Source organism: Poecilia latipinna, unplaced genomic scaffold (genome assembly GCF_001443285.1).
Source record: "Poecilia latipinna isolate Pla-1442-1.1 unplaced genomic scaffold, P_latipinna-1.0 Scaffold27, whole genome shotgun sequence".
NCBI lineage: Eukaryota > Metazoa > Chordata > Actinopteri > Cyprinodontiformes > Poeciliidae > Poecilia > Poecilia latipinna.
This window is the reverse complement of record NW_015112643.1, coordinates 574,865-587,058: the sequence shown is the minus strand read 5'-3', so window position 1 is coordinate 587,058 and position 12,194 is coordinate 574,865. Positions and strand designations below refer to the sequence as shown.

General features: G+C 41.1%; 1 protein-coding gene across 6 annotated transcripts in view; it reads right to left on the bottom strand.

Moving 5' to 3' along the window:
- The window catches only part of cacna1eb (calcium channel, voltage-dependent, R type, alpha 1E subunit b), a 74,924-nt gene extending 62,969 nt beyond the window's left edge, over positions 1-11,955 (bottom strand). For 3 of the 6 annotated variants that reach the window (XM_015039255.1, XM_015039256.1, XM_015039247.1), the window contains exons 1-3: positions 11,675-11,954; positions 8,685-9,130; positions 1,416-1,679 (exon numbers count right to left, since the gene is read on the bottom strand). In XM_015039255.1, the coding sequence (XP_014894741.1) occupies positions 1,416-1,679; positions 8,685-9,091 (671 nt within the window). In that variant the 5' untranslated portion in view covers positions 9,092-9,130; positions 11,675-11,954. Of the gene's footprint in view, positions 1-1,415; positions 1,680-1,774; positions 2,295-8,684; positions 9,131-11,674 lie in introns of those variants that run through there. The other 3 variants (XM_015039232.1, XM_015039239.1, XM_015039259.1) reach the window with 2 other exon arrangements.
- Between the last annotated feature and the right edge of the window lie 239 nt (positions 11,956-12,194).

The following is a 12,194-nucleotide window of genomic DNA, read 5'->3' as shown; positions in this document are numbered from 1 at the left end:
ATCTGGTCTTTATAGACAACTGGGAACAATAAAAGCAGCTTCAGAAAGAGAGCAGCCTAAAGTTTGTTCCAAGCTAGGTAGGAGACACAACGACGTGTGAAAAGGCTTCTCTGGCTAGATGAGACCAAAACTGAACTTTTTTTCCCCTACACATGGAGCACAAAGTGTTGTTGGAAAATAACACCGTGTATCCCTACTCCTCCTGTGAAACATGGTAGTGGCAAAAAAGCTCACACTATATTTTGTCAGATTTCTATTTAGGAAAATGTCGAAAATCCATTTATCCCGTTCTTCCACTTCACAATTATATTGTACCATGCGATGGCCTGCTACATAAAAACCCAATAAAAACCCACTACTCTTTTGGTTTCCCCAGGGATCTGGATACTTTTCAACGTGCTATATTTTTCCACATGCGAGTGTGGCTTTCCCGGACCAATACATTTACAATAAGCAAGCGACTCGCTGAATTCTCTGGTAGAAGTGTGCGACAACCAGTGTTACTTGACTTGTAAATATTCACAGGGATTTGCTTTGCACCCACATTCTCAGATTTTTGGACGTTTCAGGTCTCACCCAGTCAACACTCTGACACGTGCTGTTTTCACAGCCACCAAAATTACTACACTGGCCATTTTCTCTCCCACACATGCACTGCACCTCTGCCTCTGCCGATGCACACATCAGCGGCCAGCTAGTGTTGACCACTCTCCCGACTCCCACACGCCCACAGAGAGCATGTGGTTAGGTAACTGTAGGAGACTGGCACGGCGTTCTGGAGGGGGTGTGAGGCAGGAGGAGAGGTGGGCAGATATGGCAGCAGAGCGGTGCTGCCGAGCTGATGATGCAAGGAACTGAGCTCTAACAGACTCGTGAGGACAAAAAGAAAGTCGGCACGCGTCTTTTGTCGTCTTGTTGTTGCAGAATTGTGCAGATGATGCTCAATGACACAACAAATTCCTTGGAAAGCTTTCCGAAGAAAGGGAAACGGTTTGCCAGCACTACAGCAGGGAACCAGAGAAGCGCTGCCTGCTGAATTTGAACTGACTCCTACTCATGGCCAGGTTCATATTCCAATGAGCACTAAGGCAGCAGAGATGTGCCTACATGACACCCCCACAGTGAGCAGAGCTGCCTCTAATGATCATCACATGCTTGCTTTCTGTTTCCTGCCAGAATCAGCGCAGAGTAAGTTGCACAGCAACATATGATTTTTTTTTTTTTTCACTAGATCGGAATCATTATTGTGGAGAAGACAGAAGCTCATCTAACAGGACTAAGAGTCTTTGAGAAAGAAAAAAAAAACTTCGCTATCCATGGTTCTGAACTGACAACTCGCAGCAACAACTTATTAAACAAACAAACAAACAAAAAAACATTTTAAAACACAAATCATGCTTTTAATGTAAGGATATGGCCATTCTATTATCCGCCTTGCATATTTCCTAATGATGTTGTCCTCTGCAAATATAAAGAGCGACCTGTTGACGGTGAGGCAGTTCTGCCGGTGAGGGACGGGGTTGTACAGAGCCATGGTCCGGGCCCGCTGCGCTTTGGCTTGCTTCATGGAAGCGGTCAGTCCGCCGGACGCGGCGTCCTGTCCGTCGCCACCGCGCTCCAAGTCGCCATCCCCGGAGTCCACCGTGGCGGGAGCGGACTCGTCTCCGAACCGAGCCATTCTACAGTGCAATGAAATAAAAAATAAATAAGGAGTCAACCAATTTAGACAGTCTTACCTTCAAGGAAAAGTGTAAACGATGCAAAGATTTTCCACCTTTAGTCCGCTGTCAGCTTTTCGAGCTGTAAGATTCCTTTACAAGTTGCACAATCCTCTCACTCCATCTCCACAAGGCAAAAGAAAAACTATTATACCATTCAGCTGCTTCAATTTTCTGAAAAAATCGTCCATGAATCAAATCAAGGTAGCAAAGAAATCAACAGTTTCAGCGCGTGCAACAATCAGCTCTGAACAACTTTTAATGCGCGCGCCTCTCTAACTAGGGCAGTTTATAGGACGAAAAAAAAAAAAAAAGGAGAGAGAAAAATATCCACTGAAGTTGTAATTTTCTACCAACATCCACGCCGGTAGTGAATTGGCAAAGCGCGGGAAACAAAAACTACGACATGCCCATCAGAAGGAGAGTTCCGAGACTCGTTTTTCAAAACTTTACGCATCTTCCCGCTGTGGTTAACTTCTGGAAAATAAGCCAGTTTGCCTCATCTCTTGAAGCGTCTTTAGCGTTTGAACTGATCACCCACTGGAAAGGAGGGGTGTGGGGGGTTGGGGGGGAATCATCAACCTGGAGCGTATAAAGCACCGCCTGTCCCCTCCCACAGCGCTGCACTTCGTGGACATTTCAAAATTCATCTGAATGGAAGCTGCTGGAGAGGAGGGACGTGCATTTAGTTACCATAGCAATTAGAGTTTGTTGAGGATGAACAAAAACACATCCTCCAAAACAACAAAAAAAGGTGACTATATACAGCAGGCTGTGTGGGTTCAAAACACAATTATGTAAAGCTGCTGGTGGGTGCTGTGGGAAAAGAAAAGATGTGTGAAATCAAAATCAAACTATGTACAACATAATGCGCAGAACGACATGCGGCATCTGGAGAGATGAGAGGTTTGTTCTTCCATAGGAATAGACATACAGTGTTGTCATCTTTCCATTAACCGTGGCAGACTGTTGCAACATGTGGAAACTGGGCCATTGTGCTAATATTGGATTAAAAGTCAGGGGTAAAAATAGAACGTGAAATAGATTTTAGGGCCGCTCCCTTTTTTTTTTTTTTTTTTTTGAGGGAAAGCAGAAGAAAGCAGGGTCTTTTTCACTCCCTGCCACAAGTGAGACCTCATTAGGCGACTGGGTGCTCTCACTCCATCTGCTCCCGTCCCCACCACCCAGTGTTTTACTGAAGATGACCACTTCAGCCCCCACAGGCAGATTATTCAACTGATGCTGACGTTTTTTTCTTTCTTTTTTTTTCTTTCTTTTGATAATAACAATCAATGACGGCATTAGTCACCTTGAAATCCTAGCTCAATTTTTCAGGTTAATAGCTGATTGATGGGTCCTACTGTGCAGACAGGCAGCGAGGGACGGTGAAAACAAGGGGAAAGGAAAAGTGACAAAAATCTCACTTGGCAAAGTAGTTGAGATTGTGAAAGGAGAAAAGACTGAACAGGATCTCTGAATAAGTTTCAGAAAATACTTCTGTTTGTCTGCTCTTTACTGTACTGGAACCAGTACAGTAAAGTACAGTGTCACTTCATGCAAGATCTAAAATACACAAGCAAATAAAATCCTGATTGACAACCATTTCTACTTTATGGTAAATTTTACAGTCCCCTGCAAATGTATTCACACTATTAAAAGTGTTAATCTACAAATTTACAATGCATTAGTTCTGTAAAAAAAACAAAAAAGCCTCATTGGCAAGTTTATTAAAAAACAGAGAACAAACAACAAAAAGAAAACAATATACAGGTCAGGCATATTGCTGTGCAGAAGTTTGTATCCCTTACAGCACAACAACCTGAGTTTTATAGCCTCTTATGAGAACAGCAAACCTAACAAAATATCACCGAAGACCTAATTTGACAAGTAGAGCAACGAGGATATTGATCAAAAAATATTCCAGGAAGCTCACGGTAACTTTGGCTGGGCTGCAGAAATACATAGCTTAGGCAGAAGAACATGTTGACAGAACAGCTATTAGTCACGCAGTCCACAAATCTGGCCATTATGAAACAGCAGCAGGAAAAGAGCCACTTTTTGAAAGAAATACACGAGACTTAAAGAAGACTCTCTGGTCTAAAGGGATCAAAACTGAACTGTTTTACTAATATTCAAAGCAACATGTGAAGTAGAAAACCAGCACAGCACATTGTTTTGAATACACCATCTCCACTGCAAGGACATGGTGGTGGCGGGCTCATGCTAAGGAGACTTTTTCTTCTGCAGGAACAATGCAGACGTAATAGGTGGAGGAAAATCCTAAAAGAAAATATTTTAAAGGCTGCAACAGAAAACGTGATGCACAAAGATGCCTCTCTGTCCAATCTGTATGTGCTTAATCTATGTTATGAAGTTTCAACATGTGCAAAACTGGAAAAGACATACCTAGGGAAACATGGCTCTGTGACTCAGGGTGACAGGATGTATGAATGTGAACTACTCCTAAAAAAAAATATGAAAAAAGAATTCCCTTCCACATGACAATTAAGTCATAATTTGTGCAGGTCTATCAAACAAAGAAAAATCTCAATATAACGCATAAAGGTTATGGCTGTAAAGTGACAAAATATAGAATATGGGTGTGAATATTTTTTTGTAAGCCCTTATTACAAAAAAAAAAAAAAAAAAAAATCTCCTCGTGTGTTTGCCTTACAGAAATATTTGTCCATCTCTGCCAAAAGCACATATCTCTCCCCGCGCTCGTGTCTCCAGCTCTCTCTTTTGCTGTTGTTTCCATAGCTACATAGCTCTCTTGAATTCCTGCTTCTTTCTTTTCATTTCTGCCAACAAAAGCCATGTTGCACAATAGAGCAACCTCATCCTACAGAAATCTGCTTCCCCCAACACACAAACACGAGCACACCTCCCAATCGGGGTCACTGGACATCTTGCGGGGAGGAAGCTGACAGACTTGTGCACAGCACCGTCGCCACACTGATGCTCCAAACAACAGTATGCAGATGACCAGGTGCAGCCTGCTTTAAGACTGTTTGGCTTTTGTTTGCAGCCTACTCAGAGAAGTACAAAAATAGCGCCGTTAAGCGAGCACAAAAGCTTTAATAAATTTGCTGGGGCCTTACCAAACTTTGAGAAAGCTTAAGTCTGCTCCCACAGCTGAAATAGGCATACAGTTTTACAATTTTTTGGTCAAATAAAGCAGCAAAGAGTAACATCTTAAACATCATGCATGCAGAGAGGGGAAGGCTGAGGAAGTTTGGCTGCAGGTGACATGCATCCAGAGCTGAAACGTTAATGGCACTTTGTGCCAGAGCTCTGAAGGGCATTTATATAATTGCAGACAGGCTTTCACCCAACATTGACTGGAGTGGTTTTAGCATTTTATTTTTCTCTCTGTTCCCTAGCAACAGACACTCTCTCTTCTGAGTTATGTCAGTTTGATTCGTCTAATAATGGCTTCTTATATCGCCGCAGATTGGCGCAAAGCCGCGTCGGTCTATGTCGCATATTTACATAACCAGTCACACATTTCTTAACGAGAGTCCAAATTTGTTTAGCAACACCCAAATTTGGGTCAGAATGTTGGAATAATGTGGAGAAATCTCAATTAAAAAGGTTTGTGAGAGGGAGAAAAAATAAAAATCTCACACATTCAATCGTCGGCTCTACAAACATGTCATATTACCCATTAAAGAGTGTTAATAGCCTTTTAACATTCTGAGGCGAAGCTCACCAGCATTCAGAAACTCTACTGCTTACTTCCTCACACATCAGCTCTACTTTGATTCCCTAGCATCCCCTAATGGACAAATAACCACAATACATTTATAGATGTCCCCACAAAAAATTATTATTATTATTTTGATACATTTTATTTTTATATGTGTTGTAGCATGTGAAGGACACAGGCCTAACAATAGTGTACAGTAATACAATGGAAATAGAGAGGAGCTCGGTAAATAGAAAGCAGAAGAAGAAGAAGAAAAAGAAGAAGAAGAAGAAGGGAGTAGGGCTTGTTATGTTGGTTGACTGGAGATTGCACTGATACAGCGCCTCTTCACGTTCAAGTGGTGAGAGGTAGACGATCAAACCGCTCCAGAGTTCAGAGGTTCACAGGTAAGCATGAAGAGCTCCACCATTAATTACACTACAAGAAATCTGACCAGACAAACTGCAGCAAAAAAAAAAAAAAAAAGTGGTTAGAACTGATTTGACAACAACAAAAATTATATTAGTAACAGAAGCAAATACAGACATACACATTACTTCTCAAAATACGATGTGGAAAATGTTTCAAATGCAGCTGCCACTTGCACGTTTACGAATACATGGGAAATATTTAAAAACGCGTTTAAGGTAGCAAGAAGGAAAAAAAGTAATTTTGAATCATTTCTTTTCAAAGGTAAAAAAAGGGTTCAGCATTAACAATCTGGATGTTGCTGTCATGTTACTGGTTATTTTTCAGATGAAATTGGAGTCAGTTCCCTGTGATATGCCAATTGTGTGTGAGTGGGTGTCATGTTTTATTTAAAGAACGAGAGACAAAGTCTCTTGAATTTTAGCATGATGCCAGCAAATATGACAACTAAGGAACTGAGAAAAGCAATGCTTGTTGAAGCACATCGCACGGGAAAATATTCCTGAATCAACTCTAAAATGTAGAATGGATTGTGGTGAAAATGAGAAAACTTAAGACTACTGGTGCATTTATTGCAAAGTCACAAAATTGCAGATAATCAGATCTAACCTATTTGTGAATGTACAGTGCCTGACAAAAGTATTAACTCCCTTGGACTCTTTTATTTGGATTTTATGTGAAAAATCAACACAAAGTAGTATAAATACTAAAAAATTAAAAGGATGCGTGGTCCAAAAAGGAGGATAAAACAAGTCCCATTTGCAGATTTTAAATCATATTAAAGGGAACATACAATATTAGGAAGAATGTGCTTCCGACATAAGAGACCAAAATGTTAGAATCAGCTTCCTAAAGGCCAATGCCTCTTAACATACAACCAAAATTACAGAAACTGGTTTATACCACAGTAAATCCACGTATTTAGTCTAATCCAAATCCAGTAAGGAATCTGTGGCAAGATCTTCAAAAAATGTGTGCAAAAATGTTCTTCCTCCAATTTGATTGAGCTTGTGCTATTTTCCAAAGAAAAATGGGCAAATATCAGTCCATATGTGTAAAGCTGGTAGAGACATGCCCCAAAAGACCTGCAAGTGTAACAGCAGCAAAGTGTTCTTCATAGTCCTGGGTCAGGGAAGCTGAATGCCAATGCACATCACACATTTAAGAATTATACTCGCAAAACTTTCTGAGCACAACACATTCATTTTCTACCAATTCACAAATATAGATTACCTTGTGTAGGTCTATCTCAATTTCACACAATCGCAATAAACTATGTTGAAATTAGTGGTTGAAATGTGACAAAATGCCAAGTGTAAAACTGCTTTCAAAAGTCTGAATAAATACAAGTCACTCACGATGACGCTAAGAAGGGTGTGAAATGAAAAGCTGCAACAAAACGAAATAAAATGGCTGACTATTTGCATGGTCTTAAATAATATGTTGAGATGTCTTAAAGCTCCAGGATACATATTTTGTGGGTGTTTCTGAACAAAAAAAAAACATTAAAAGCACAGTGATTTGTGAATGCGTCGGTTCATTTGAGCACATCTACAAAAGACACTTAAAAGTGCGGTGTGAGTATGAGATCGTCCCTGGAGGAACGTAAAATCTTAGATGTACCAGTTAAACATGGATTTACCAGTTAAACATGTCTGCAAATTTGCGCCATGAGTGTGGCCTCATCGCAAATAATAAGTTTGAGATGTATTCAAAAAGTGCACTGAGCCTAAAACAAAAACCTGCTAGCTGCATCTCATATACGTACAGATAACTACATTAGATAAAATTAAGATAAAATATATGTTAAGTAATGTATTATTATTATTATTATTATTATTATTTAGCTCTAAGTTGAATTGTAATTCTGTGCACCACAACCCAACACACAGTACTATTTCACTTTCATTTCATTAAAACCACAGAATTTACAGTCTAGCGAGATATTCAAACTTTCCCAGCAATCACCAGATTGCAATTATTTACATAAAGTTCATATGTAATAATGAACTTCATTCCACACACAGTGGAATCAACTGAATCATTAGTTTTCCTAAGAGTATTTTCATTAATTATAATATTAAAAATTCATAATCTTAATTGTTATGTGAATGTTATTACTACAAGAAGCAAAGAAGGAGGCTGGCTGATTGAATAAATATAGTTTGGTAGGAAAATTGCTTTTCTTCAGGCACAAGAAGCAATATTATTATTCATTTAAATTTGAGCTTCTGTCTAGTTGATTGCATCCAGTTTTGTTCTCTACCAACACTCGACATGCTTCACTTTTATTATTTTGTGCTGCAGCAGAAGAAAAAAAAGATGCTTGTAGACCCAAAACTATTAGATAAAAGCATATTTAAAATTGCTGTCTGAGTAATTTAGTCATAAAATAACCAATTAATTGCCACGGTTTTAGTAAACATGGAAATGTCTTGGTGTATTAAGTATCTGCTGAGGCTGTAGCGTGTCACATCTTCTAACTATTTTGATGACAGACAGACACGCCGCAGCAGGAGTTGCAGATGTAATTATTACTGTCAGTACTGGCTTACATTGTATTTCCAGCTCAGCAGTCCTTTTATTATTCATGCCTGCTCACATTTAGGTCTTTTTAGAAACATGGAACTGGGCTGCCATAAAGAAGCTTTTGGTTGACAAGTCTCAGATCACGTTTTTGACCAAATCTGTCTCCACAAAGCTGTAATTTACAGGTTAATATGAAAAACCATCCTTGTGATTTTATTTTTTCTTTCACTGAGGCTTTCATCGTACTCCTTGCAGATTTATCATCTTTACATGCACAGTTTAAAAGGAATCCTTTGAATTGGAAGCTCTTTTATACTTACTCCCACTCCTTCCTGCGGGCTTGTGGTGTGCTCTGTATTTTGTGAGCCTGGTGGGCCATAATGATGTCCTTCTGCTCCACAAGACCCCCGCGCCGCCGCAGTGCGGCGTGAGGGCTGAGGGACCCCGAGCCCTGATCGGACGAGCCGTCATCCCGACTGTAGGGCACGTCGAAACTGGCTGCACGGGGGGGCAAGCCGATGTCCTCAGGACCACCGTGGGGGACCTGCAGGGAGCAGGAGCGAGCCCCCTGAGCCAGGCCAGGACGGGCAGACGGGATGGGCCTCCTCCAGTCCTCAGGCTCCGGCAGGGACAGGGAGGACTGGACGTGACTGTGTCCACGGTGCGATGGAGAGTGGAGAGTTGGTGTGAAGGAAAGGGAGAGGGACTGGTCGGAACTGGTGAGCATATCTGCAGGGATCAGGAGTTTGGCAGATTCACCATAATTCTACAAATGGGAAGAAAAGAGAAGCAGAAGATGACAAGTGTGAGATGGCAGTACTAATTAGAGAAACACTGACAAGCCAGAGGGGCGGGTGGCTCTTTCAATTTTGGTCCAGACTCAAATGTTTCAGCAACCTGCAAAGAGACTGCAATAAATCGAGGTCCAAGTGGAGCTCAGAGAATCGCAACTTTTGCCTTGTGGTCTGCACCACGACCTGTTATCTGTGTTTTTGATTAACTTTTCAAACAGATTCATGAACATTCTGTATAGATTTTGTTTTTGTTTTTTTCCTTTTGAGTTCAGAGATCTATATTATTTTATTGAGTGGAAATGCTGTAATTGTTCTCAAATAACAGCTAATGATTGATAGATAAGTAGCTTCTACTCCACTGTATTTAGCTCTAATTACCTAATGTGACTTGGATGTGTTAGACACAATAACGATGTACTGTTGTTGTGCACATGCCACTTCTTCATTTAGCTGTTGAGACTTATTTTCCTGCTGATATTGCTGTAGAGTTTTTACATGTTTTTTTTTTCCTCCTTTAGGCAGTCTGAATATCAGCTCTAGCTGAGTGATTCATTCACAATACTTTTTATGTAATGCTATGTGGTTTCTAACACGTTCTAGTTACAGATTAGGCTTTTATCTTTTAGGCCTGACCTGCAGACTCCAGTTTTGACTGATTCTGCTTCTTCTCATCGCAACATACAACAATTCCTTTGTTTGCAGCTGAATCCAGCTGAAAATAAAGGATTTACATTATTCCCATTTACGCATCAAACCACATGCCTTGATTTTTGTCAAGCAAATAAACTTATTCAAAGTGAATGTTGTTGGCTGGTGTATTTATAAAGTAAAGATGAAGAGAGATTTTAGATTTATAGCATTTAATGAAAAAATTGTTAAAAAATTACGTTTTTTTTTTTGTTTGTTTGTTTTTGTCGGGCAGCTCATGACAAAACCATAACCTTTTGGGTGCGCATTACATTAACGCTTTAATGTAAAAAATAAACATTTCTGGCTACAAAGTGATGCTGACTCCACTCTTTTAACAGTGCAGATGCTTTGTTTTTGCTTCTGCATAAAGGACATAGAAATGTACATACTTTTCAGTAGCCTGATTTATGTGCTCAAAACATCCATTTTTGATTTGTCCAATGTAGTATTCTAATTTTCTCTCTACTGTAAGCCGTAGTCATTGAAATTGCTAAGAAAAAAAATGCATTATGTACAATACATTTCTTTAAAATTATAATTACACTTTCTGAAATGACTGGCAAGATGTGTGACTCTTTGCTCGGAAAGACAATATCACTTTCAAACAAAACGTAGTTTGTTGCACCCTGAACAAGTTTTCTGTTGCTTACACACATTCGACCAAAAAGGAGTTCATGAATCTTCATAGTTCTTGTGATTCTCAGAAAACAGGAGTTGCTTGCCCAAGGATCAACAGCCGACAGTTGGGTTTGAGTTTTATCTTTTTTAGCCATAAAATAGAAAAAAAAAGAAAAGAAAAAGAAAAACAGAATTTCTACTCCTCTTTCTTTCTGCTGCCTGCAAAGTTAATTTCCTACTGAGACGGAGAGATGCGAGGGGGTCAGATGGAGTGTCAAAAGGCTGAAAAACAGCAAGTTTGCACGGAGCCGGATGGTCAGGAGCCAGACGGAACAAGGCCGCTGGAAGCTGAAAGGAAGATGACTGAGTGTGGAGGAGCCGGAGCAGAAAAGCGCTCGATGACTCACTCATCATCAGCAGCAGGGGCTCCTCAGACATGAACTGGACACAGCCTGAGCTGAGCTCTGCCCTCCAACACCGGAGAAGCGCCTCTATGAAAGCTGGCAGAGGCTGCAAGGTCAGCGCACACATTTGGAAGGGCAGTCTGATGGCACCTTTGTGCTGCTCGGCAGTGGGCTGTCTTTGACGGTAGCACAAAAGATGGTGCTGTAGGGGGTTTTATCAGTCTGCTGTGGAGCCACGGATGAGGGGCAATTAAAGGTCAAGGCTGCTTATATCAACAGGCTATAAACTATACAAGAGGAAGGGAGGCTCCCTCACATCTGACAGACTTATTCAAACAAGAGTAAAACCCCTCAGTTTTTACATGGTTGTAAGATTTTTTATTATTATATGTTAAATTTGAAACACCTTTGTGGAGGAGTTCTTGTGTATTTGTATTTATTTATTCAAATTTCAGCTCCCAGGCTGTGATCTCCTTCAATTAGTGCCCACTAAAACAACAGGCGCCCCCTTCCTCCAATTTGTTCACGTCAGCCGCACGTCGACAACCGCCTTGGAAATGCATTAACTAGCCAGTTAACGGGTACTGTTAATTAGGCTGCCGCTTCTTTATTCCTGTGGAGTTAAGTGTTTGACGCGCAGGAGAGTGGAGGAGGGAGAGACAAAGCAGCACTCAGAAGTATGGAAATAGATTGCTAAAATGCACACTGGAGGATTGAAGCACTACCTGCGACAAATAGGGAAACATAAAAATAATAATAATATCACTGAATCTATACACTGATCAATGGATCTGATCGGCTTACCTTGAGGCGCGGTGCGCTCCTTCATCCTGAGCTGGATCCTAAATTCATGCCCCCTCCCTCCTTCTGTCTGTCACTCAATCCGTCCAAGTTTGATGCTCAGAGGAAGGTTTCTCCTTGAGTGCTGCTGGTCGCCGCTGTATGGCTATAAATACCGTCGGGTGGCTGGGAGCCAGAGCCGTGTGGCACACATGAGCGTAAACACGCGTGGAGACAAGATGTGAGGCGAGGAAATAATCCCGACCATCTTCGCGCAAACCGGCTGCCCGTGATATGAGTCACTTGGCGTGCGGATTACGACGCGCAGGGATGTGGCTCCAAAACTTCACTAGGAGAGTTTAGTGGTTATTCTCAGATCACTGGTTGAGGGAGGGATAATAATGGCGGGGGGGTGGAAGGTTGATGGAGAAAATGCAACAGGTGTCTATGTGGAGCAGCAACGTGGGTGCAAATAACTCTGATATGTACCACTAGATGGTGAGCTAAAGCCACACTCTTTCCACTCCGCTGAAAACACCCCCCA